This window comes from Acinonyx jubatus, chromosome E1 (assembly GCF_027475565.1).
Source record: "Acinonyx jubatus isolate Ajub_Pintada_27869175 chromosome E1, VMU_Ajub_asm_v1.0, whole genome shotgun sequence".
NCBI classification, from domain to species: domain Eukaryota; kingdom Metazoa; phylum Chordata; class Mammalia; order Carnivora; family Felidae; genus Acinonyx; species Acinonyx jubatus.
The window spans coordinates 22,883,549-22,906,865 of NC_069397.1; the positions used below are offsets into that span (position 1 = coordinate 22,883,549).

General features: G+C 42.6%; 1 protein-coding gene across 4 annotated transcripts in view; it reads left to right on the top strand.

The window, feature by feature from the left end:
- HEATR6 (HEAT repeat containing 6) overlaps positions 1–23,094 on the top strand; it is a 35,862-nt gene extending 12,768 nt beyond the window's left edge. For 3 of the 4 annotated variants that reach the window (XM_015078460.3, XM_027034353.2, XM_027034354.2), the window contains 12 exons: positions 542–719; positions 5,776–5,982; positions 6,421–6,520; positions 8,847–9,202; positions 10,021–10,143; positions 10,509–10,595; positions 14,133–14,267; positions 14,976–15,098; positions 15,811–15,935; positions 16,756–16,852; positions 17,926–18,130; positions 20,349–23,094. In XM_015078460.3, coding sequence (XP_014933946.2) covers positions 542–719; positions 5,776–5,982; positions 6,421–6,520; positions 8,847–9,202; positions 10,021–10,143; positions 10,509–10,595; positions 14,133–14,267; positions 14,976–15,098; positions 15,811–15,935; positions 16,756–16,852; positions 17,926–18,130; positions 20,349–20,920 — 2,308 coding nt within the window. In that variant the 3' untranslated portion in view covers positions 20,921–23,094. The remainder of the gene's footprint in view (positions 1–541; positions 720–5,775; positions 5,983–6,420; positions 6,521–8,846; positions 9,203–10,020; positions 10,144–10,508; positions 10,596–14,132; positions 14,268–14,975; positions 15,099–15,810; positions 15,936–16,755; positions 16,853–17,925; positions 18,131–20,348) is intronic. The other variant, XM_015078461.3, reaches the window with a different exon arrangement.
- The last annotated feature ends 223 nt before the right edge of the window (positions 23,095–23,317 follow it).

Below are 23,317 nucleotides of genomic sequence, written 5' to 3' on the forward strand. Positions count from 1 at the left end.
TTGTGTGCCTTCTTATTAACCACTACTCCACTTTGGTACGAGCTCAGCAATCATGTCCTCTGAGAAGCCTTTTCTTACTAGCACCCCTGCTCCCCAATTCTGGCTTTGGTGCCTTCTTTGTGACCCTTTGATGTATCTCCACCTTAGCATCGATCAAAATGCCCTGCAGTTATCTCTTTAACTGTCCTTCTGTCTCTGCCCCTCGCAGGCTCCTTGGGGGCAGGGCGGGTTTTATGTCTGCCAGCCTCAGCACAGTGCCTGGCACATACTCACTACTCCTGATGCCAAGCTGTTGCCCTCTTATTTTCTGTCTAGTTGTGTTTTATATTGTTTACTGTATTAACTTGTTATGTAAACAAATTGCTTTAGCATGTTTTGATTGCATTTTGAAAACTATTTTTTCAGCTATCACGTTGGCATATTTACTTTTGGGTTTATTCAGAAAGTTGAGTTTCTTAGTGCATCATGTGAATTGGCTGGAATAAATAGAATTTCATGTTTATATTTTTTAAAGACTTTTTTTCTTCCTTCTCTTGGATAGGTCTTACCAAGCCAAAGTTCGCCAAGGAGCATTAGCTTGTTTTCTTTCTACTATAAAATCAATAGAAAAAAAAGTTCTTTATGGCTACTGGTCAGCCTTTGTTCCTGATACACCCGAGCTTGGAAGCCCTCAGTCAGTGTCCCTGATGACTCTTACGTTAAAAGATCCTTCTGCAAAGGTAAAAGCACTTAAATTCTGAGCATAATACCAGGAAAGTCTTTGTTGTTTTCCCTGCCTTATCTGGTCTCATCTGAACACAGCTCTCATTACTAACAATCCAACTCCTGACTCGAGAATCACAGGACAGGCAGGAGGACAGAACACAGGCGTATGTGAGTAGCAGGCTAGAACGCTCACACTAGGGGCCCTGCTGCCTAGGGCTTGCTTGGAGCCTGAGCTCACTGACTTGTAGCCTCTGTATCCCTTTGGAGCTGCACTGAGACAGCCGTGGTTCTTTCCCTTTTATGGGAATGTTGATTGCCATGGGATTTATAATAGGAAAAAATCAAAAGCAGTTTAAACACTCAGTGGAATATCTTGGTCCATAATGGTTACGAAGAATACGTAAAGCTTAGAAAAATGTCTATGATAAGAACACATAAGAAAACTTGTGGGTGACCCTTCAAAAGCTCTTACAGGGTAAAAAAAATAAACAGGCCTCAGTTAAGCACAAAAATTTCAAACATCCAATATCCTGAGTAGTTATACCAGCAGGAAATTTTCAGATTAACTGAATCAGTAGCAAATGAGAACCTGCAAGAAAAATGGAAAATAAGGGGTGACAAATAAGTCAGTACTGAAGCCATTCTTGTAAGTGAAAGGAAAAATACTATAAAGGTTAAAAAATACATATATTTGAAAAGCCTCCCCCAAAAATAAATAAATAAATAAAAAATAAAAAAAGAAAAGAAAAGCCTCCGGCTGCAGGAAGCTGCCGGCAGGAGCTGAGGAGATCGTCCTGTGGAGCAAGTGGCAGGCTAGGTAAACCACCCGCACTGCAGCTGCCCAGCCAAGGGGACAGCGAACGTATGGGTTTGGGATATGAGTACAGAGAGGTTATGGAGTCGGATTTCATGAAAGTGGATTGAAATCTGTGTCATGGTGTTTATGTCTTTATAGTTTTTAATGTTTACATTTGCCTTAGAGTGCCATGAGAAATTTTACATGCTGCAAAGTGGTCCTCCTTGATTTGGGTACCTTTTACGAGACCAGTGCTCTAACCCCTGAGCTATGGAGCCTTGGGTACCTTTTAGATATGGTCTTGCTCTTTAACTTTGATGAATGCAATGCAAGAAATGTGATGAAAAGGAAACGTATAGAACTTCCTTCTGGAGATGTCCTAGCTCCAGGACATGAAGGTCCTGGAGAAATGGAAAAGCAGTCATCATTTGTAGGATTTAGAAAGATCAAAGTAATGAGTAGAACTTGTCAGTTCCATGTAATGGCAAGTGAAATGATTGTAGCCGAAGCTTTGTCACAGATTTTAGGTTAGAAAGGTGTAAAGAAGTGTGATCATGGTCCACAGTGAGCCTTAGTACACACCTCTGCAAACTGTCCCTGTGCACCAAGACACGTGCTAGAAGCAAGTGTTGTGGTCGGTGATGTCAGTGAGAGAGACTTTTTACAAAGACTCCTAGAAAGTTGTGTGCAAAACTTAAAAGTTCACATAAATGCAATGGAGCAGCATTCGTTGATCAGAGCTAGATTAAAAGGTATAGTCATGTGTAAAAGCTGAGTGGTCATCTGCTCAAAGGCTCGTTGTAAGTATAGAGTTGGATGCCTGAAGTTTCTCTTAGGATGAAACATGACAGTAGTGCATCTTGCTGAAGTGCACAGTGATGACAGTTTCAAGTTCATGGCAGCTCTGGTATGACCTAGGGTAGATTCAACTGGAAGCACAGTTTTTACTGATATGCTGAGAAACTTTCCAAAGAAAAACGGACAGAAGGAAGGGGACTGGACTCTTCATTCAGAACACTGGCAATAGATTACTTTCAGGAAGTTGCAGTATGAAATGTTAGAGTGATTAATTCCAAAGGAGAAAACTTAGAAATTTCCTTTAGGATTTGGCAGTGGGCAGTACTTGGGAAATGGTCATATTTTTACATGTTGGAAATGTGCTTCAGAAAGCACATCCTGTATGTTTCCAGATGGCACAGAGGAAATTATCAATAAAAATACCATGACTAATTTATGAATTTCTTCTATAGGATTTCTTTGGGTGTTAAAAGGGTAGATTATGTGGCTATAGCAAGACTTGATCTAGGGAACAAACTATGGGACAAACTTTCTTGGTACCTTGAGAACTATCCCAATTTTCAAATTTCATGATTTTTTATTTCTCTTTTGGAGAGCTATGAAATGTGGAAACAAATCAAAATCTAGAGTAATAGCCCTATAAGGAAAGAGAATAAAGCAGGTTTGTAACTATCATGGACTGGTAGGTAGTCGGGTTTTCCCTTATATGGCCGACCAAGAACAGATGGCCTTGGCTTGGATATCTCCAAATCTAGAGACCCCGACACAGTGTTCAAATGCCCCCACCCTAAAGGCAACCAACTTTAGGAGTGTGATCAAATCAAGTTAACCTTGAACATGTGTGCAGAATAATCAGTCCTGGGACAAAGCTAAAGAAGGGAACAACCAAGTACATTGAAACCTCACTGCTACCCACTCCCAGCCATGACTTCTTTATCATCCTCCCAGGAAGATTGAGACCAAACATAAAAAAAGGAAAAACTAAGGACTAACTGAGCTACCTCTGCAAACATTTCTGCCACATCCATAAGTAGCAAAAAGGGGAAAGTGTTTTCCTGTTTCATTACCTTTGAACAAGTCTTCATGTCCAAGGAAGTGAAACTACCCCCTGGTGAAACAGAGCACACTGATGTTTATCAGATTGAAAAGTCTTCATCCATCATTGTAAATATTCAGACAATAAAAACTTAACAAAATGAGTTCTCTGGAGAGCTGCCCCTCTTAAGATTTGCTTGCACATCAGTAATTTCTGCTGAAAGTGCTGATCAGAACTGGTAAACAGTATATTAAATATTGATGTAAGAATCAGTGAAGCAGAACTTGAATGATTCAGTGTCATAAGTAGCTTTTTTTTTTTTTAGCAACAGAGATCTATTAAACAAGGTTTAAAGGAAATTAAATCAGACCTATGAGAAATATCATGTGATATAGTATTATATTTTTCATAGATTTCCTACTTCGGTGATATATTTCAGTGACTTTCCTTTTGTTTTCATTTGTGATGGTCATGGATACTTTTACCTCTTAGCGTACCAAAGTTAATGAGGCTAAAAACTTTTGGCTTTTGAGTATCAGTTCATTTCTTTCCACAAGTTGGTTTTAAATTGTAATTGCTTTGTCACCTGTGGGAATCATGATTTTTTTAACTGCCTTATAAAGAAATGGAGGTTCAGCATAGCATACCTTTATTCAGACCCGCCATCTAATCAGGGGTTGGCAAACTATGTTTCTGTATGACCCATGAGCTAAGAATACTTTTATACTTTTAAATTGTTGTTAAAAAAAAAACTTTTTAAAATGGTATTTCATGCCATGTGAAAATTATATGAAATTCAGATTTCATTGTCCATAAGTAAAATTTTATTGGAATATAATCATATTTATTCTTTATTTAGCATCTGTCTTGTCATGGCTGAGTGGTTGCAACAGAGGCTGTGGCCTACAAAGTCTAAAATATAAAGTAGGTGCTACTGGTCCTTTGCAGAAAAAGTTTGGCAGCCCCTTATCTAAGTTTTTGTTGGGTCAGCTGACTTGTGACTTGAGTTCTTTCTCACTTGCTGTCTCTCTCACTCTCTCTCTCTCTCACCCTCTCACCCATACATACACACACACACACACACACACACACACACACACACAATTTCCTAATACATTGTCAGCTTCCTAACTTAAATGATTATGCTTGATTCTGAAGACTTATATTGTCATACTACAAATTTATTCTCAGAGCGGTAAATCTTTAGTTTTTTGTTTGTGAGCCCACTCTACAAAAGGTGCGCAGAAATGATTTATTCCTTAGTTACTTGGAAATGATATAGTTGAAGATTTTCTGGAGAACCTTTTTCACACCAAACTCAGATATGCTTCATGGTGAGCAAATATTTAGATTAGAATTATAATGTTGATTCCCCACTTTTAAAATATCTGGAAGTATTTAGTTGGTATTTTGGGGGGCTGGCCAAAGAGGGTACAGTATTATATAACTGGTCCTACATTTATCACCTGCATTCCATTATGGTTAAATTGGCTTTCTTTTTATTTTTTTCTTACCTGATTTTTTGTTTGCTTGCTTTTAATGTTTATTTAATCATTTTGAGAGAGTGTGTGTGTGCAAGCAGGACAGGGGCAGAGAGAAAGGGAGAGAGATGTGGGACTCAGTCCCACAACGGCGAAATCATGACCTGAGCCGAAACCAAGATTCGGATGCTTAACTGACTGAGCCACCCAGGCTCCCCTCTTTCCTGATTTTTAATACCACAGAATCATCAGAGTACCAATTGAAAGTAATGCTTTAATCTTATAAACAAAATTTTGCTTCGTTGACACTTTTCCTGACAAGTACAGCAGACCATTGACAAAGGTGCACATATTTTCCTTTCCTTCCATAGGTTATAGTTAATAGTTTTCCTTTCTTTGATTATCAAAGACTCTCACTACAGGCAGTATTATTTTCTGTACCTAAGACTGTTTCTGAAAAGTTGGATCACTAATGATGCCTGCCAACTTGAATGTGCACAAAGTTCCTGATATACTGTTTAATTAACTTCGAGCACTCATGGATGCTTCAGTGTCGCATGTTTAGTGTGAAACAGACTCTAGACTTGGGTATTTTTTTTCCTACCCCACGAGCTATTTAGTTCTCTCTTTTTAATTGGTCTTATGCTTGAATAAACTAGACTTCTAATCTTTTAAGTTATCCTCATGTTCATGATTTCAGGGTTTTATATTATCATGTAGCTTAGACTTACTCCTTCCTGTAAGAAAACCTAACAGCAATGTGATACAAGTTTTTTTAAAGTGAGGGTGTAAATGGCCTAGTTCATGGCTACTTTTATGACCTGATAGATAATCTTATTGCCTCTAATTTTCTAATTAAAATGATCCTAAACACTTCAAAAATTAAAAACAAAAATAGGAAGAAGGGGATTTGACTCCTGATTATTAACTAATCAAGGTGAATCATTCTGAAATTTCAGACACGTGCATGTGCTCTGCAAGTTTTATCCGCCATCTTGGAAGGCTCAAAGCAGTTTCTTTCTGTTGCTGAAGACACCAGTGACCACAGAAGGGCTTTTACTCCCTTCTCCGTGATGATCGCATCCAGCATTAGAGAGTTACACAGATGTCTTTTGTTAGCTTTGGTGGCGGAGTCATCCTCACAGACCCTCACTCAGATAATTAAGGTAAGCATGCCAAGTTATCAACGGGTTCTGGATGGGTTTTCTCTGTTTCGATTGTATAATGTTTTACATTGTCCAAAAGTAATTTGACTTAAGAATAGAAGTAACAGTTTTATTTAAAGTTATCCTATTTGTTTTATTTAAAGCTATTCTATTAAAAAAAAAAAAAAAGCTATCCTATTGTGCCTTCTCGCTTGATCTTACCTACACTCTTTGTATATCCAAATAAATGATTTACTAAAAATACTCCCATATTTTTAGTATTAAGTTGTACCAGTGAGAACACAAGTGCAAGTCCCCTAAAAAAAGGACAAAAAAGAAAAAAACTGATTTTCAAATGAGTCTTCATAGACTTTTCTTTTTTAATTAAATGCTATAACGTTTTGTGTCTGTGCTGTGGCTTAATCAGGCCTATTGATGGGCTATTCTTGTCTTTTGCAGTGCCTTGCAAATTTAGTATCAAATTCACCTTACAACCGTCTGAAACTCAGCCTGTTGACCAAAGTCTGGAACCAGATAAAGCCTTATATCCGCCACAAAGGTTGGTGGTAGTTTAAAATCGATTGCTCTTTTGTATCAGTCAAATCTAGATTATTAGTTTTAAAAATATTGAGAGCATTTTTACAGCTCTAAGATATCTCTACTCATTCTCAAGTTTTCGGGGAAAGCAGCTATTGCTAGAAGCCTGCTTTTGACCCCAGAAGCCCCAGTGGACACCTGGAAGAAGTGAGCTGGAGAATTAATTGTAAAGATTAGTGGTTCTTTGCTGCTGCAGTGTAGTGACTTTAGAATTCTGGTTGAGCCAAGTGCAGGGGGCCGGCGCTGGGGGGGCGGAGGGGGTGGGGGGGCAGTGCTCTGGTACACAATACGTAGTTTCTATCCTTAAGGCAGAAGTAAGGATGTGTGGACAATCACATAGACATCATCCTCTCTTTGGAAAGAAAAACTGGAATATAAAACATAACTGCTGTAAGATTATCTCCTCTGCAGTTTAGATAAAATTCCAGAACCTCAACTCCCCCACTTACTGCAGAGTCTTATTTCTTGTTATTTCCTGACTTACTCCCACACGTGATATATCTGTGCTATAAACATTTGCCTAGAGAACATTTGTTTTTCTTTTGCTAGCAAGCAGGCAATGAAAGTACTATGTGGTCTGTTATCCAGACCACATTCTGATAAGTTTTTCAGTCAGAGTTCTTGAAGGAGGCAGTGATGTTTCTGTGATGTCATGGGAGGGGTACTAGACCTGGAGTCAGGCTGAGGGTCTGCAGCCCATTCCCATTTCCTCCATCTCATAACTGTGGCTCTGTCAGAACCGTCGTTTCCTCCTAACAGGAAGACGTTGACCTACCTCGGAAGATTTTTATAAGGCTTAAAGGAGATGATGATGTATACACATGTATCACTGGACATCACGGTCCAGTTCACTTGTTTCACCAATGTGTAAAATGGGAAAGAGAAATCTTGCCTTTGACGTCTCTCATGTCAGTGGCAGAAGTAAGATTGAAACAACTTAAGTCTTTGGGCTCAGTCCCCTGCTCATTCCGCTGCACCAGCTTTTCTTCATCTGTAAACTGAGAGGAGTGGACCATGTCTCACGTCCCTCCCAAGTGTCTGGCTTTGTCTTTCAGCATTTTCATGAATAAAATGGTCAAACCCTCAGAAACTTGAAAGCATAGTACAGTGAACATGTGCATATCTCTACCTAGACTTAACAGTTATTAACATTTGTCATATTTGCTCTGTCTCTGCATGTATGTATCTGTGTACATGTGTATACATATGTGTGTATAAATAGGTATATTTTTGAACCATTTGAAAGTAAACTTCTGGGGCACCTGGGTGGCTCAGTCGGTTAAGTGTCAGACTTCGGCTCAGGTCACAATCTCGCTGTTTGTGAATTTGAGCCCCACGTCGGGCTCCAGGCTGACAGCTCAGAGCCTGGAGCCTGCTTCGGATTCTCTGTCTCCCTCTCTCTCTGCCCCTCTCCTGCTTGTGCTCTGTCTCTGTCTCTCAAAAATAAATAAATGTTAAAGAAATTTTTTTTGTTTTCATAAAAAAATTTAAAAAAAGAAAGTAAACTCCAGACATGATATTTCATCCTGAATACCTCAGCATGCATCTTACAAGAACAAAGACAATTTCCTAAAAAACACATTCCCATTCTCACACCTAAGAAATCCACATCAATTCCATAATATTGTTTCGTATCTACTCCACATTCACATTTCACCATATGTCTCAAAAAGTCTTCCCTCCCTTTTTGTGAGGACTTGGGTTCATTCCTGGTTCATGCATTTCGTGTCATTATTATGTCAGTTTAGTCTCTTCTAATCTAGAGTAGTCCCATCACCCTTTTGTTCTTTCACCACGCTGATTTGGGGAAGAGTCCAAGACCGTTGTCTTAAAGCCTGTTTTACCTTCTCAGTTTGCCAGATACATTCTTTACAGTGTTGTTTATTTTATTTTTTTTTTAATTTTTTTTAACGTTTATTTTTGAGACAGAGAGAGACAAAGCATGAACGGGGGAGGGTCAGAGAGAGGGAGACACAGAATCTGAAACAGGCTCCAGGCTCTGAGCTGTCAGCACAGAGCCCCACGCGGGGCTCGAACTCACGGACCGCGAGATCATGACCTGAGCCGAAGTCAGCCGCTTAACCGACTGAGCCACCCAGGCGCCCCTACAGTGTTGTTTAAATTCTGTTTCTGTCCCATGTATTTCTATAAACTGGAAGTTGGGTCTGGAGGTTTCATTGGATTCAGGTTACACAAGGACGCCATCATTCTTCATTGTCTGCGGGAATAATTGTGATCCTTGCGATAGCTGTTCCCACAGTGATAGTGATTCCCATCAACTTTGACAGATGTGAATGTTCGAGTGTCAAGCCTCACTCTCTTGGGAGCCATAGTGTCCACTCACGCGCCTCTACCTGAAGTCCAGCTCCTTTTACAACAGCCCTGCTCTTCCGGACTCAGCAATAGCAATTCAGCAACTCCTCACCTCAGCGCTCCTGATTGGTGGAAGAAAACCCCCTCGGGACCCTTTTTGGAAGAGGCTTCAGTTAGCTCCCCTAAGGGGTCTTCAGAGCCTTGCTGGCTCATCCGACTTTGCATTTCCACTGTTGTACTGCCCAAGGAGGAGTCCTGTTCCAGTAGCGATGCTGGCTGTGCAGCGGGGAGCATCTATGAACCATCCCCCATGCGACTGGAGGCCTTACAGGTAGGAGGTTTCGTTTCCTCATTTCTAGAATGGAAGTAATCACTCTTCTTTCAAAGCATTGATTGTGAGGAGTGAGTCTATGAAAATAACATATAACTGAGCCGCAGGTCAGTGGTGTTAGAGACCTGTGTTTTAGGTGTGAGTGCTTTGTTGTTTTGGTTTTGGCGGCAGTTAGGAGAAGACTTGGTTGTAAATGTCACATTTATTCCTTTTTGTTGCAAGTCACTTTAGTGACCATAGTTTTTATGTGACAAGTTGGGTATGCTGGATTATACAGTAATTCTGAAAGACGTTGTACAGTTAAGCTTTGATTTCTGAGACTTTCAATATTTAATTCTCCATAACTTCTCTTCCATCTTCTGTCTGCTTAGAGACAACAGGAAGAAAACAACCCCAGATTAATTTATTCACTTCTTTGGTACTCAGCTGTGATCTGAGACATGGGTTTGGTCCTGGGCTCTGCTGCTGATTGTGTGGTTGATATTAAACATGTCCTTTAACCTTTAACTTTTTTAGCCTTAGCTTCTTTAGCTGAAATATTCAGTTAGTACCTGCCTCAGAAAATTGTTCCCAGGCTTGAATAGTATTGACAACCTTAATGAAACACATTTCAAAAATTATAAAGCACCGTGAAGTTACATGATAGAGTTAACTGATTTCAGTCATAAAATAAAGATTATGGTTGTTCATTTCATTCAACATCAGATTCCTGCCTACCCCTTGTTAAATGTGAGTGGTTTCTGAAATATGAAAACACTTTTCTGGATATTGCAGCCCTGCATTTAGGTCTTGAGGTGATTCCTCTGTTCTCTTTGCAGGTGTTAGCTCATCTGGCCAAGGGCTACTTTTCAATGGCTCAAGTGTACTTAATGGAGCTTGGAGAGGTGATTTGCAAGTGCATGGGGGAAGCAGATCCGTCTATTCAGCTTCATGGAGCAAAGGTAACTTTGATGAAAAGCCACCTGCTATTTTCTTCTCTTCCTTTATGTTCTTCCCTCTGTTCTATGTCAGTTCTGAGGTTTCTTAAAGGGGTATCAGGTAGGGAAAGTCATACATTCCTTCATTTTCAGCTCACCAGAGAAACCCAAAGAATTCATTTGGTAATAAATAAACAATATGTTTCTGGTGGTTTTGCTCCTGAAAGAATGCCTCTGATGTCAGAGTTACTGAAAGAAGAAAGAAAATTCGGTTGGAAACTATTTTTCCCTTTGATTTGAGGTCGTCTCCAAACAAGTGAGGTTTTCTGCCTCTGTAATTCGGATTATCAAATCTGCTTTGATAATCTATATTTCTTTTGCCTTGGCAGCTTCTGGAAGAACTGGGGACAGGCTTAATACAACAGTATAAACCAGATTCTACCATAGCTCCTGACCAGAGAGTGCCAGTCACCGTGGTAAGTACACGTTGTTCAGTGCTTTCCTAGTGCTGCAGTCAGTTGTGAGGCTCAGTGATGAAGTGAAGTAAACTGTGTAGTTTCTTCCAGTGTCAAAAACTACAGCTAATGATATGTGATGACAGGAGACTAGCATGAATAAGATTTATTTGCATTTCTGTTTATTTGCAGTTCAGTATGTGGTCAGATTATGTGTAATGTACAGCCAGCAATTGAAAAACCAGTATTTCTTTCGCATAAAACCTCATCCTGCCCAAGAGGTAGTCTAGAATGGTGGGAAGAGCCAAGGATTTGGAATCCGAAGACATGAGAGCAAATGTAGGGAGCACATTAATGGATGTGTGAGCACAGTTTCCTCATAAAGAGGAATAATAATCTGTAACTAGATTGAATAAAATGTAAGGCTGCTGGCAAATAGTAGGTGCTTGATAGATGTTGATTCCCTTAACTCCCTCACCACCCCGCTCCAGGATTCCTAGTAAATTCCTGTGACCTTAGGTTGTTTCTGTTGTCTCCATACTGCGCCAGTTTTTTGGAGGAGGAACACGTGACCCTACCAAAAAGGGCTTCTACTTGGTGCCAAAAGCAAAGTCAACTCAACATTAGTGGTGTTTTTTACCTTCTGCCCTCTTCATCCTGCCCATTCTTTTCCCTTTGCAATTTCCATCATCCCTGCAAGCAATTAAGAATATCTAGCCCTAGTGCTTTCCTGAGACTGCCACTCAAGCTGAAACGTCACCATTCACAGGGAGAGGAGTTGAGCTTTGCTCAGACAGACCTGGGTTTGCACCTGGACTTCTCCCCCTGCTGGTCAAATGACTGTAGGCATCACGTTCAGGTTTTTTCATTTGTAAAAAAGAGATATACTTTCTATATTACTTGTCAGTTGCTGAGTAGTAAATTAGCCAAAACACTTAGCAGCTTACAACAATATATATTCTCTCACATAGTTTCTGTGGCTCAGGAATTGGGAGTAGCTTAGCTTTGTCCTTCTGAGGCTGCAGTCAAGATGCTGGCAGGGGCTGCAGTCAACTGAACTTGACAGGGGTTTGAGGATCTTCTTCCAACACGGCTCACTCACATACCTAGCAAGTTAGTGCTGGCTTTTGGCAGCAGGCCTCTCTTACTTCCTTCCCACAAGGAACTCTCCAGAGGGCTGCTTGAGTGTCCTGTGGATATGGCAGCTGGCTTCCCCCATAGCAAGAGAATCAAGACAGAGCAAGACAGAAGCTGTGGTGTTCTTTTTTTTTTTTTTTTTAATGTTTATTTATTTTTGAGAGAGAGAGAGACACAGTGTGAGGGAGGGGAGGGGCCAAGAGAGAGGGAGACACAGAATCCGAAGCAGGCTCCTGGCTCTGAGCTGTCAGCATAGAACCTGACATGGGGCTCAAACCCACAAACCGGGAGATCATGACCTGAGCTGAAATCAGACGCTTAACCGACTGAGCCACCCAGGCACCCCTGTATTCTTATAACCTCGTTTTGGGTTTGTTTTTTTTTAAGTTTATTTATTTATTTTGAGAGAGAGAACACATAAGCAGGGGAGGGGCAGAGAGAGGGGGAGAGAGAATCTCAGGCAAGCTCCGCATTATCAATGCGGAGCCTGACTTGGGGTGTGAACTCATGAACTGTGAGATCATGACCTGAACTGAAATGAAGAATTGAACACTTGACCAACTGAGCCACCCAGGCATCCCACCCTCGCTTTGGAAGTTTCACACTGTCATTTCCACAGCACCCTACTGGTTACACAGGTCGGCCTGTACAGGGGCTAGGTGGGGGGCCACCTCCTTAACATTAGGAGGCAAGAATCTGTATGGGCCATCTTGGAGGCTGGCAAGCATACCTGTCTAAAGTCTTCTGGTTTGGGGTGGGGAAGGCCCAGATTGGGTTTCTAGAAACTAGGATTTAGGGGAGGACAGAATTGATGTGTGGGACACATGGCAAAACTTGGGACTAAATTCGTGGGGCAGAAAGTAGAGACTCCAAAACCACAGACAGTTGCAAATGCACCTGAAATCCTAGGATTTTTAGAAAGCATGGGAAGGAAACGGTTCAAGGTACTCTTCAGATGCCTGCCTTGAGAGCTTTAATAAAAGTGAGGTATGGACGCCTGGCTGGCCAGTCGGTTGAGCGTCCGACTTCAGCTCAGGTCATGATCTCACAGTTTGTGAGTTCGAGCCCCACATCAGGTTCTGTGCTGACAGCTCAGAGCCTGGAGCCTGCCTCGGATTCTGTGTCTCCCTCTCTCTCTGCTCCTCCCTGCTCACACTCTGTCTCTCTCTCAAAAATAAATAAAGATTAAAAAAAAAAAAAGGTAAATCTTCATAGTACCCACAAGAGAGCCCAGTGCTCAATTTAAGAGTCTCCACTGTGCACCTGACACTGTGCAAGGAACTTGACACACAGTGTTACATTTTACTGTCACCAAGACTCTGCCAGGTAGACATCTTCACCCTGTGTTATTGAAGAGGAATCAACACTTAGGTTCAGGGACTTGCCCAAGGTTGCAGAGATGGGAAACAGCCACTGAAGGACTCAGCCCCAGCTCTGCCTCTGGATCCGGTGCTCTTTAGACTCTGGCACATGGCCTCTGGGCTGTGCAGGGCCCTAATGCCCACTAGCAAGTTACACCATATGTTTGTGCCTCAGTTTCCTTGTGTGAAAATGGAGATAATGACACATACTTCATTTAGTTGTACTGAGGATTGAAATGGGTAGATATGTGTAAAGCTTAGAGCAGTGCCTGGCGTGTGAGAGGCTTTCTGGAAAACACAAGCCATGGCCGCCGTTACCACCATCACCCCCTGCCCCTCCTCATGATCATCACTCCCATCACTCCGGCCACCTAGCTGTAGCCAGCTGTTTCCTAGTTCATAAAGTGGAAGGATGCAGTCATTGTTTTCTTTTTTTTTTCTTTTAATTTTTTTAATGTTTACTTATTTTTGAGAGAAGGAGAGAGACAGAGCACAAGCAGGGGAGGGGCAGAGAGAGAGGGAGACACAAAATCCAAAGCAGCCTCCAGGCTCTGAGCTGTCAGCACAGAGCCCGATGTGGGGCTTGAACTCGGGAAAGACAAGATCGTGACCTGAGGCAAAGTTGGCGGCTTAACCGACTGAGCCACCCAGGCGCCCCTGCAGTTGTTTTCTAAAGCTCCTTCCCCTGCTGTGCAAGGACTAGCGGAAGCATTGACAAAAGGCTACTGCTTTAAATTTTTTTTTTAATGTTTATTTATTTTTGAGACAGAGACAGAGCATGAACGGGGGAGGGGCAGAGAGAGAGGGAGACACAGAATCCAAAGCCGGCTCCAGGCTCTGAGCCATCAGCCCAGAGCCCGACGCGGGGCTCGAACTCACAGACCACGAGATCGTGACCTGAGTTGAAGTCAGACGCTTAACCAACTGAGCCACCCAGGCACCCCGAAGGCTACCGCTTTAAAGAATGTTGCATTACTAGGGCCACCTGAGGTAGTCTTAGCGGCAAGTTGGTTCTGCTATAGTGTCTGGGGCCACAGCTGTAACTGTGCCCCTGATCCAGGTGGTGATGTTCTGGATGATGATGCTAAACGGCCCTCTGCCCAGAGCCCTGCAGAACTCAGAGCACCCAACCCTGCAGGCGAGCACCTGTGACGCCCTGTCTTCCATCCTGCCCGAAGCCTTCAGCAGCCTGCCGGTAACTCCAGGAGTGTTTTCTCACCTTACGTGGTGCCCCCGAGCAGCATAGCTTGAGTTTGATTCAGATTCGTTGTCATCTTGAGCCGGTATTCAGCATCATCCCTGGCTTGAGTGTGGGGTGAGGGCGGTGGAAACTTCAAATCTTAATGTCTCAGGGGAGCCTTTCTTCCCTGTCCTCGGAGGGCAGGTGAGGAAGGAGGCTTGGAAGAGACGTTTCAGAAAGACTTCAAAACCAAGAGTTAGGAGGACCTGGGTTTATCTCTTCCACTCCACTCCCTGATTTTCTTAACATCTCTAACCCTGAGTGTTCTCATCTATAAAATGGGCACAATGTGAGTAATAACACGAAGTGTGAGCAGTACTTGGCCAGTGCCCACCACATGTATATTCAGGCTGCTCCCCTTCTTTAGTCCTCAGTGGCATTTGCATGAATTAGCTTTTATAAAGAGGCTGCTTTCAGGAAGTAGGAGAACACGGTGACCTAACTCACAGTGGGAAAGGTTAATGGTCACAGGTGCTGTGTGTGCCCAGCACCAAGCAGGCACTCACCCAATACCTGGATCCGCGTTGCCCTTCTGCTCTCTGCTAAAGTAGCCTCAAGGTCTCCCTTGTGTTCAGATGCAGACACGTCCCAGTCGCGTGTTGAGGACAGTGGCTCGTGGTTCTTTCTTTCTCACTTTCCCTCCACCCACCTTTCTCACTACAGAGCGACAGGCAGATCCTGTGCATCACCATGCTGCTTGGGCTGAACGACAGCAAGAACCGTCTAGTGAAAGCGGCGACCTCGCGGGCCCTTGGAGTCTATGTGCTTTTCCCCTGTCTCAGACAGGTCAGAGCAAGCCTGCACAGCCCTTCTCTGCCTCTGTGATAGGCCAGGGCAGTGTTGATTTGGGTGCATACAGAGCTTCTGAGTTGGACAGTAAGGGACACCAAATTGCTCTTAGTTTCTTTAATTGCTACTAAAATACGGTAATGCCTGTAAGTTCATTTATTTCTAATTATTTAGCACACTGCCCAGGACCCTAGATTTACATTAATGAATAATTGAAAAAAAAAGGAAGTGGGATATTGCCATGGGATAATAATAATTTAGAAAGCTGATGTAGAGTTTTGGCTAAGAAGCGAATAAATTTCTTTTTCACTCTTAGTTGTGACATCTCACTGTGAAGTGTGTAATGAATAGGATGTGTTTTAGAAATGCATTTCATTGTTAGTGTCATTTCCCAAGGTGGAAATCAGTCTAAGCACAGAATTCATGGATCACTGTCACAGACCAGGTTATAAGATGTTCAACAAGAGCAAAATCCATAGGCCCCTCGGGTGTGCATGGCACATACCAAAATCCCAGAAGACCTTCCCCTGGGGTTTTAATGAGTGTCCACATTATAATAAGTAGAATAGTAAATTGAGTAAATAAATTTTGATTTTCAAATAGAAATTGTGGTAAAGGCTTATATCATTGTCTGAAAATAAATTTCAGAATTTCTAAGGCAGCTGTGTGAGCTCCCAAAGTAACTACAGTGTTTTATTTTCTCTTACAGGATGTCATATTTGTTGCAGACACAGCGAATGCAATATTGATGTCACTTCAAGACAAATCTCTGAATGTCCGGGCCAAAGCAGCCTGGTCCCTGGGCAACTTGACAGACACTCTGATTGTCAACATGTAGGTGACTCAGCTCATTTCCCCTGGGTGACTTCTGAGGTTGAGGTCCCAGGAGGGTATCTTTGATCTCTACTATAAAAGAACAGTAATTATCCCATATCGTGTAGTCAGTCTTCCTGCTTTGTTGTGTTTTATTCTCCTTCAAGTAATGAGATTAGTAAGTCGTTCTTTATATATACATGTATGTGTTTGTGTGTGTGTATTTAATACTGTATGCTGATGTAAGTAATGTATCCACATTATAGAAAATGTGGAAAATACTAAAGTAGAAATTCAAAACCATAATATAGGTCGCACTACTCTTTATCAAATTTGTAAGTTTTCAGAGTAATAAAAAAAAAATTGAAACAATACAAAAGGGGTCATCAGTATAAAGCCTTCCTCCCTAAGGCAGCTGTTGTCCCTCATGTACTAGTGCCCTGCTTACCATTGCTTAGTTCTCCCATACAGCATGTCTAAGCATCCTCCCAACTTCTGCTGGCTTTTTATAAATTGTTCATTACTATTACATAATTACCACTGTGAAGTGATTATTTAACCACTCCGTTACTGAACATGTGCATTATCTTAGGCTTTTCTAAGCAATGAACATTTTTGTACATAAAATCTTTATTTCAAGATACACCTTTTGGTCCCATTCCTAGATGTGGACCTACTGGGTCAAAAGGTATAAACTTTTAAGTTCTTGATATAATCGGAACAGTTTTGTTGAGCTGTTTTCCCACATTTTTATAGTTCTACTAAGTGAATGCTTCTGTATATGTATATATTTAACTGAGTTTTAACTTTTAACGTGTTTTGTCTGCTTTGGATGGAACAGGGAAACCCCAGACCCAAGTTTCCAGGAAGAGTTCTCTGGTCTCCTGCTCTTGAAGATGTTGCGATCAGCTATAGAAGCGTCCAGGGATAAAGACAAGGTAGACCCAAGCAAAGCCTGGTATTTCTCCATTAGATACTTAGTGTATTATAGTTGTATCCTCCAAATGTATCCCTGTTGAAAGGAGATCAAGAGAGTACTCAGGTATAATGTGGCCTACTCCACACTTGTACAGTTTCCTTCCTGTCTCCTGTCTCATGAAAAATATCAATGCTCTTTGTAATACTGCTCCATGATCTGTCCGTGTTTGTTTTAATATTAGTCTGCTTTTGGTTTTTGTTTTTGTTTTTTTCTAAAAAATCTTTCAGTAGAAGTGACAAGTCAGAAAAATGAACAGCCCTTGGCTTTATATAGCTCCCATTAGACTAATAAGTTAAAAGCATAGAAATGGGTTTTAGGGTCAGGTAGACATGGTTCAAATCCTGGCTTGCCCTTTAGTAGCCGGGTGACGTTTGGTATATCATTAACTTCTCTGAATGTCTGTTTCCTCATCTGGAACCTGGAAGTCATTACATCTACCTCAGTGGCCTCGGAGATGCCTTGTGTTAAAGTACCTAGCATGATACCTGACCCATACCGAGTGCTTAATTTAGTACAGTGACTCTGAAAACCTGGGAAGCCCTATGTGGACTAATCTGTTCAGAATTTCTGGGACTAGGGCCTGGGAATTGGTTTTGGAGAAAGAAAGCTCCTCGGATGATTCTAGTGTGCTGCGAAGGTTGAGAGAGACTTTCTAATGGAAAAGTACTGGGCTAGAATTTTGAAACCTCGCCTCTCCTCGTCACCTTGCTGCAAACCAGCTTTGCCCTTTAGCCTCTGGGTCTTCCACACGGTCTCTGTAAAACGAGGAAGACAGACCTCTCTGGAGTCTAATCCAAAAATACCAGTGAGGAGCTGTGGAAGACCTCACCTCTCTGATGGCATAGGCTGTTCAGCACATAAGACCTTGCAGAGTTTCAAGAAGCCACACTTTTACAGGCTGCTGTTTTCATTGGCTTTCTGACTTTAAGCTGTCCAAGACCTCCTGGGTTTTTTAAAGCTGAAATGATACTTTCTGTAACATGTCTTTGGCAAAGCAGATTTCGAATGCTTTTTTTTTACATTTTATTATAGGTAAAAAGCAACGCAGTGCGGGCCCTTGGAAATTTGCTTCATTTTTTGCAACCGTCTCATATAGAAAAGCCCAGGTTTGCTGAAATCATTGAGGAGTCTATCCAGGCCCTCATCTCTACTGTGCTGAATGAGGCTGCCATGAAAGTCCGATGGAATGCTTGCTACGCAGTGGGGAATGTATTTAAAAATCCTGCTCTTCCATTAGGTAAGAAGGTGTCTCTCTGGTGCAGGGCCTCAGGACAGCACACTCCAGCCTACAGTAGTATTCAAGATGTTCCTCGTAGTTTTACTTATCACATATTAGAAAAAATGGAAATGTTTCGAATGCCCAACTTTAGGGGAATCATAGTATATATCATAGTATATATATTCAAAGGGATCCTTTAGAATTATGTGTACAAAAAGTTTTTGATAATCTGGGAAAGTACTTCTGATGTTAAGCAAATTAAAACAGGATATGCAGTTGTTTCTACGACATGATCTCAATAAATGGGTGGAAAAAGAGTGAAAGGAAATTAGCCTAATCATTAACGGTGGTTGCCTCTGGAGGGGATGATGAGTAGGACTTTTGTCTGCTTTCGTTTTCTATAAGAAAATGTTGTTCTAACAACCGGGGGGAGGGGGGAGGGCAATGAAGGAGAAAAGCTGGCATGGAAGAAGAGGTACAGATTGGAAATCCCAAATGAGCCCTTGGTACTGAAGTGGGCTGCTGTGTAGGAGGGCATCTCAGTAATGACGTGCTCTGCACCTTGATAGAGCATCAGTGGCTTATAGCTGCTTAGGCATATAGGTCAAAGCCTCCCAATTCCCATTCCCTCTCCTTACCAGCATTTGCCTTATACATTTGTCTCTGTGACAAGATTTGAAACAAGTTATGTTCCTGGAGAGGTAAAACCATTCTGGGCCAGCAGAGCATGCATCAGGTTAGGGAGATTTGGCTCTGCTCCCCTTTATTGCCACGATCTTCCAGCCAGGGGGTGCCTGCTGGCTCAGTTGGAAGAGCACGTGACTCTTAATCTCAGGGTCATGAGTTTGAGTCCCACACTGGGGGTAGAGATTGCTTAAATAAATAAATTCAATTTAAAAAAAAAATGCTCCCAACCGAGGGCTAATGGAGAAGTAGCTTCATGGTGTTTTCTACAGAGGAAGTAACCCAAAGTGACCTTTGGAGTTGGAGCTCATTAAGGTGGATGTCTGCCTGCCTGCCTTCAAAGACAGCAAAGAAGTTCGGAAGGGCTGAAAGAGGGAAGCTGAATTCTTGTAAAAAAAAAAAAAAAAAATTTTTTTTTAATGTTTATTCATTTTTGAGAGAGAAAAAGAGAGACAGAGCAGGAGTCGGGGTGGGGCAGAGAGAGAGCAGGACACAATCTAAAGCAGGCTCCAGGCTCTGAGTTGTTAGCACAGAGCCTGATGCGGGGCTCAAACCCACAAACCATGGTAAGACCTGAGCTGAAGTCAGACACCTAACCAACTGAGCCATCAAGGTGCTCCTAAAAAAATTTTTTTTTAATTAATTTATTTTTGAGAGAGGGCATGAGTGAGTGAGGGGCAGAGAAAGAGAAAGAGAGAGAATTCCACACAGGCTCTGCATTGTCAGCACAGAGCCCGAAGCGGGGTTCATACTCATGAATTGTGAGATCATGAGCGAGCTGAAGTCAGATGTTTAAACAGATTGAGCCACCCAGGCACCCCAGGGAAGCTGAATTCTATTCTACTGTCCATCTTGAGGAATAAGAGCCACCCCAAAATTGAGTGAGGAGTGGTAGTTCTGATGAGGAAGAAAGCAGGCTGATTTCCTGGGACTGACCAACAGGAAGGGAAAGAAGACAGAAACTGGGACATCATCTTCTCAAAATTAGAGAATTGCACCTTTGGTTAATCTGAGTACTCTGTTCCTTAGTCACTGCCTAGATAGTACCTTCTTTTTCTTTGCAATAAAACACATGACTTGCTATGTCCAGAGCAGTGTCTGGATGCTAATCTGGGTGATGAGATATTTTTTTGTCATCATGAACAAGGCTGGGCATACGGTTGTGCAGTGTGTGCACTGCTCAGAAGCAGGCAACTGAGCACAAGTGGCACTACAGTTTAGTCCGAGCTCCTCAAGCCTTACCCCCGTAGGACAGCCTCTTCCCAGAGAAGAAGCCTCTTTCACTGTCGCCAAAGTCCCCATTTAGAGTAGCAGAGGCCCCCATGTGTGCGGCAGACTGTTTAAGGAAATGGGAAGTTTGGGAATCCGTCCTCAGCCCCTTCTCTAGAATCCCACAGTGAGTACCGGTCACCCGGATCCTATAGGGTTAGCGTGAGAATTGAATGAAAACCTAGTGTCAGCTGGAGCATAAGTGTGTATTTCCTCCACCCTCTCCACTCCCCTGCTTGTTTCTAAGCCTTCATCTGTTGTAATGCCGGTGGGTTCTTTCTAGGAACAGCCCCGTGGACCTCCCAGGCCTACAACGCCCTGACGTCGGTTGTGACATCATGCAAGAACTTCAAAGTGCGCATCAGATCTGCCACTGCCCTTTCCATCCCGAGCAAGAGAGAGCAGTATGGGTCAGCTGAGCAGTACGTTCAGATCTGGAATGCATTGGTCACTGCCTTACAAAAGAGCGAAGACACCACAGACTTTTTGGAGTTCAAGTACTGTGCCAGCCTACGGACCCAAATCTGCCAGGCACTGATCCACCTCTTGAGTTTGGCCAGTGCCTCAGACCTGCCCTGCATCAGAGAAACCCTTGAATCGAATGGGGACATGGTGCAGTCCTTTATCCTACAGTTTTTAAAATCAGGAGCAGAGGGAGATGATACTGGAGCACCCCACAGCTTGCACGAAAGAGACCAGATGGTCAGAACGGCCCTGGAGCACATAGGCAGCATCCAGGCACTGGCTGGCGACTCAGCCAAAAGGGCCATCATGGACTTTCTAGAAGATACCCTCACCATTTGTTTTGACTCCTCTGGATCACAGGTAGCACTCCTGGGACTGACAGATCGGTGAATGGTCTGCCATACCTTCCAGGTGTCGTGGTAATGGAAAGACCCAAGCTTGAGTATCAGATATGCAGGATTCAATTTTAGGGGCAGAAACAACCCATTCAATTTTATTCAGAATGGGCTCACATCTATTTAAATTTTTCCCAAAGGGCTCAACCACTTTAAGGAGTGGTTCTGCTGCATTGGCCACGGTCCAGGTTGTTGGAACCTCTGACCTGTGCAGCCGGGAGCCGGGAAATACGGTCGTAGGGTGGGCTGAGCAGACTGGACGGTTGCGAAGGGTGTTTGGTCTCAGACACCAAGATAAAGACAAAAAAACGAATGAATTTAGGAATCGTTATGTTATATATTGTGTCTGGGAATTGTTTTTCTTTTTGTAATAAACTAATGAAAACTAGCGTGCCGATAACCTTCTCTGTTTTTAGATCAAGTTGCGTTTATAGAAAGCCTCAGGCAGAGCTGATGTTCGGCCAGTCTGCACTGGTGTAGCTGCTTCAGTTGCTAAAATACTGAGAAGTTCCTCACAGGCTGCTAAACAGCTATTGCACTGAGCTTCCCAGGTACGCACCCTGGAAGCCCTCCGTGTGCCTCCCCACGAGCTGCTAGCTAAAGAGCTGCCTCCTGGCACCTGGCTGCCACCCTGGGCCCGCGTCCAGTTCACCGTAGCCGCACCACCCGCTTCCATCTCAGCTTCTAAAGTCCCCGAGGAGAGCGTGGTCCGTACACTAAAGGTATGGTTGTTTCACCACCTTTGCATCTGTGCCTTAGAAAAAGAGTTCTCTAATTTAATTTAGATGGTTATAAAGCTTTTTAAACTATATTTTGATAATGTCTAAGCCGTTATAAAAGTGATTTCTCCCTGAAGAATTATTTACATTTAAATTTTGCATTCTTCTATTAACCACCAACACTTTATGAGAATTGATTTCAGGTAGGAACTTCAATCCACAAAAGAACCAACTAAAATTACTCCATACTTATATTTGATCTCAGATAAATAAAAATCAAGATACATAGAATGGATTTTGGCAATACATTATTTAACTGTTGTTATTTAGCTTAAAATTCATATTTTAGGGCATACATATGTCCTCAGCATTTCTCATTTGCCCCTGAGTTGCTCTTTTCCCTCTACTATGTTGTTGATTGTTCAGGAAATACTATCCAAGCAGACAGGGGAACGGATTAGTCCGGTAACTGAAGGCCCACTTTTCCATTGGTAGAATGCCAACCAGTTTCCGAACAATTAGACTATGGTACAGTAAAAACACCCATGTAGAACATTCTTTAAAGTTGCTTTTCTTTGGAGATGACTCTGGACACGAATTATTACAGAGGCCTAGGGACTCTAGGGACTGAGTTGAACCTGTACTGATCCTAATGATGAATCTTGGAACTTCCTTCTCTTTAAGGAATATGTTCTTAGCAGCAGCTTGTTTACTTGTCCCTGTCCTAAAGGTAAAAATGTGGCATGGATGGATACCCACTGTTTGGGGGGCTTTCACTGGTGACCTTCTTGATAAAAATATTTGTGAAATGACTTTGAGTGGTCTGATTTGATGATTTGCTCTTATCCTTTGTTTATCTTGAATAAAACTTCATTTTTTGAAGAAACTTTCACTTCTGTACAGGTTTCCTTGTCTCTGAAAACAGATGTTAGTGTGCTCATATGCAGGGAAAGCCGAAGGGTAAGCACTTCTAGAAACTCCAGGAGCCCGGGGTACAGCTTCTGTCTGGATGGGATGCTGGCTCTCTCCTTGCCGTAGCACTGTGGGTGTACCCCAAGGGCAGGGGTTCCCACACGCCCTGCACTGGTGCCTCAGGAAAGCTGCCATCGTGAAAGGAAGCCTCACAAACAGTAAAGGGTTATAACTGATTCTGATGCAGAAACAGTAGAAAGTCTGGCTCTGATGCAGAATTCTAATTCAGAACACCAAACTCTGAACTTTCTGTTGATGTTTAAAAGAGAAAAAACCAGGGGCGTCTAGGTGGCTCAGTTGGTTGAGCGTCCAACTTCAGCTTAGGTCATGAGTTCATGAGTTCAAGCCCCGCATCGGGCTCTGTGCTTACAGCTCAGAGCCTGGGGCCTGCTTCGGATTCTGTGTCTCCCTCTTTCTCTGCCCCTGCCCCCCAACTTCACACTCTGTGACTCTCTCTCTCTCTCTCTCTCTCTCTCTCTCTCTCTCTCGGTCTCTCAAAAATAAACATTTAAAAAAATTAGAAGGAAAAAAAACAGGAGAAGGGGCCATCCAGGTACAGATGGCTAGAGCCTCTGTTTAATAAACTGACAGCATGATGACACCTTGCTTACTTTTGAAGTTGTCTGTGACCACTAAAAGCCACTAATTCCGACCCACTTGGAACTTGAGGAAGGCACACGCTATAACCTGTTGTATGGTAG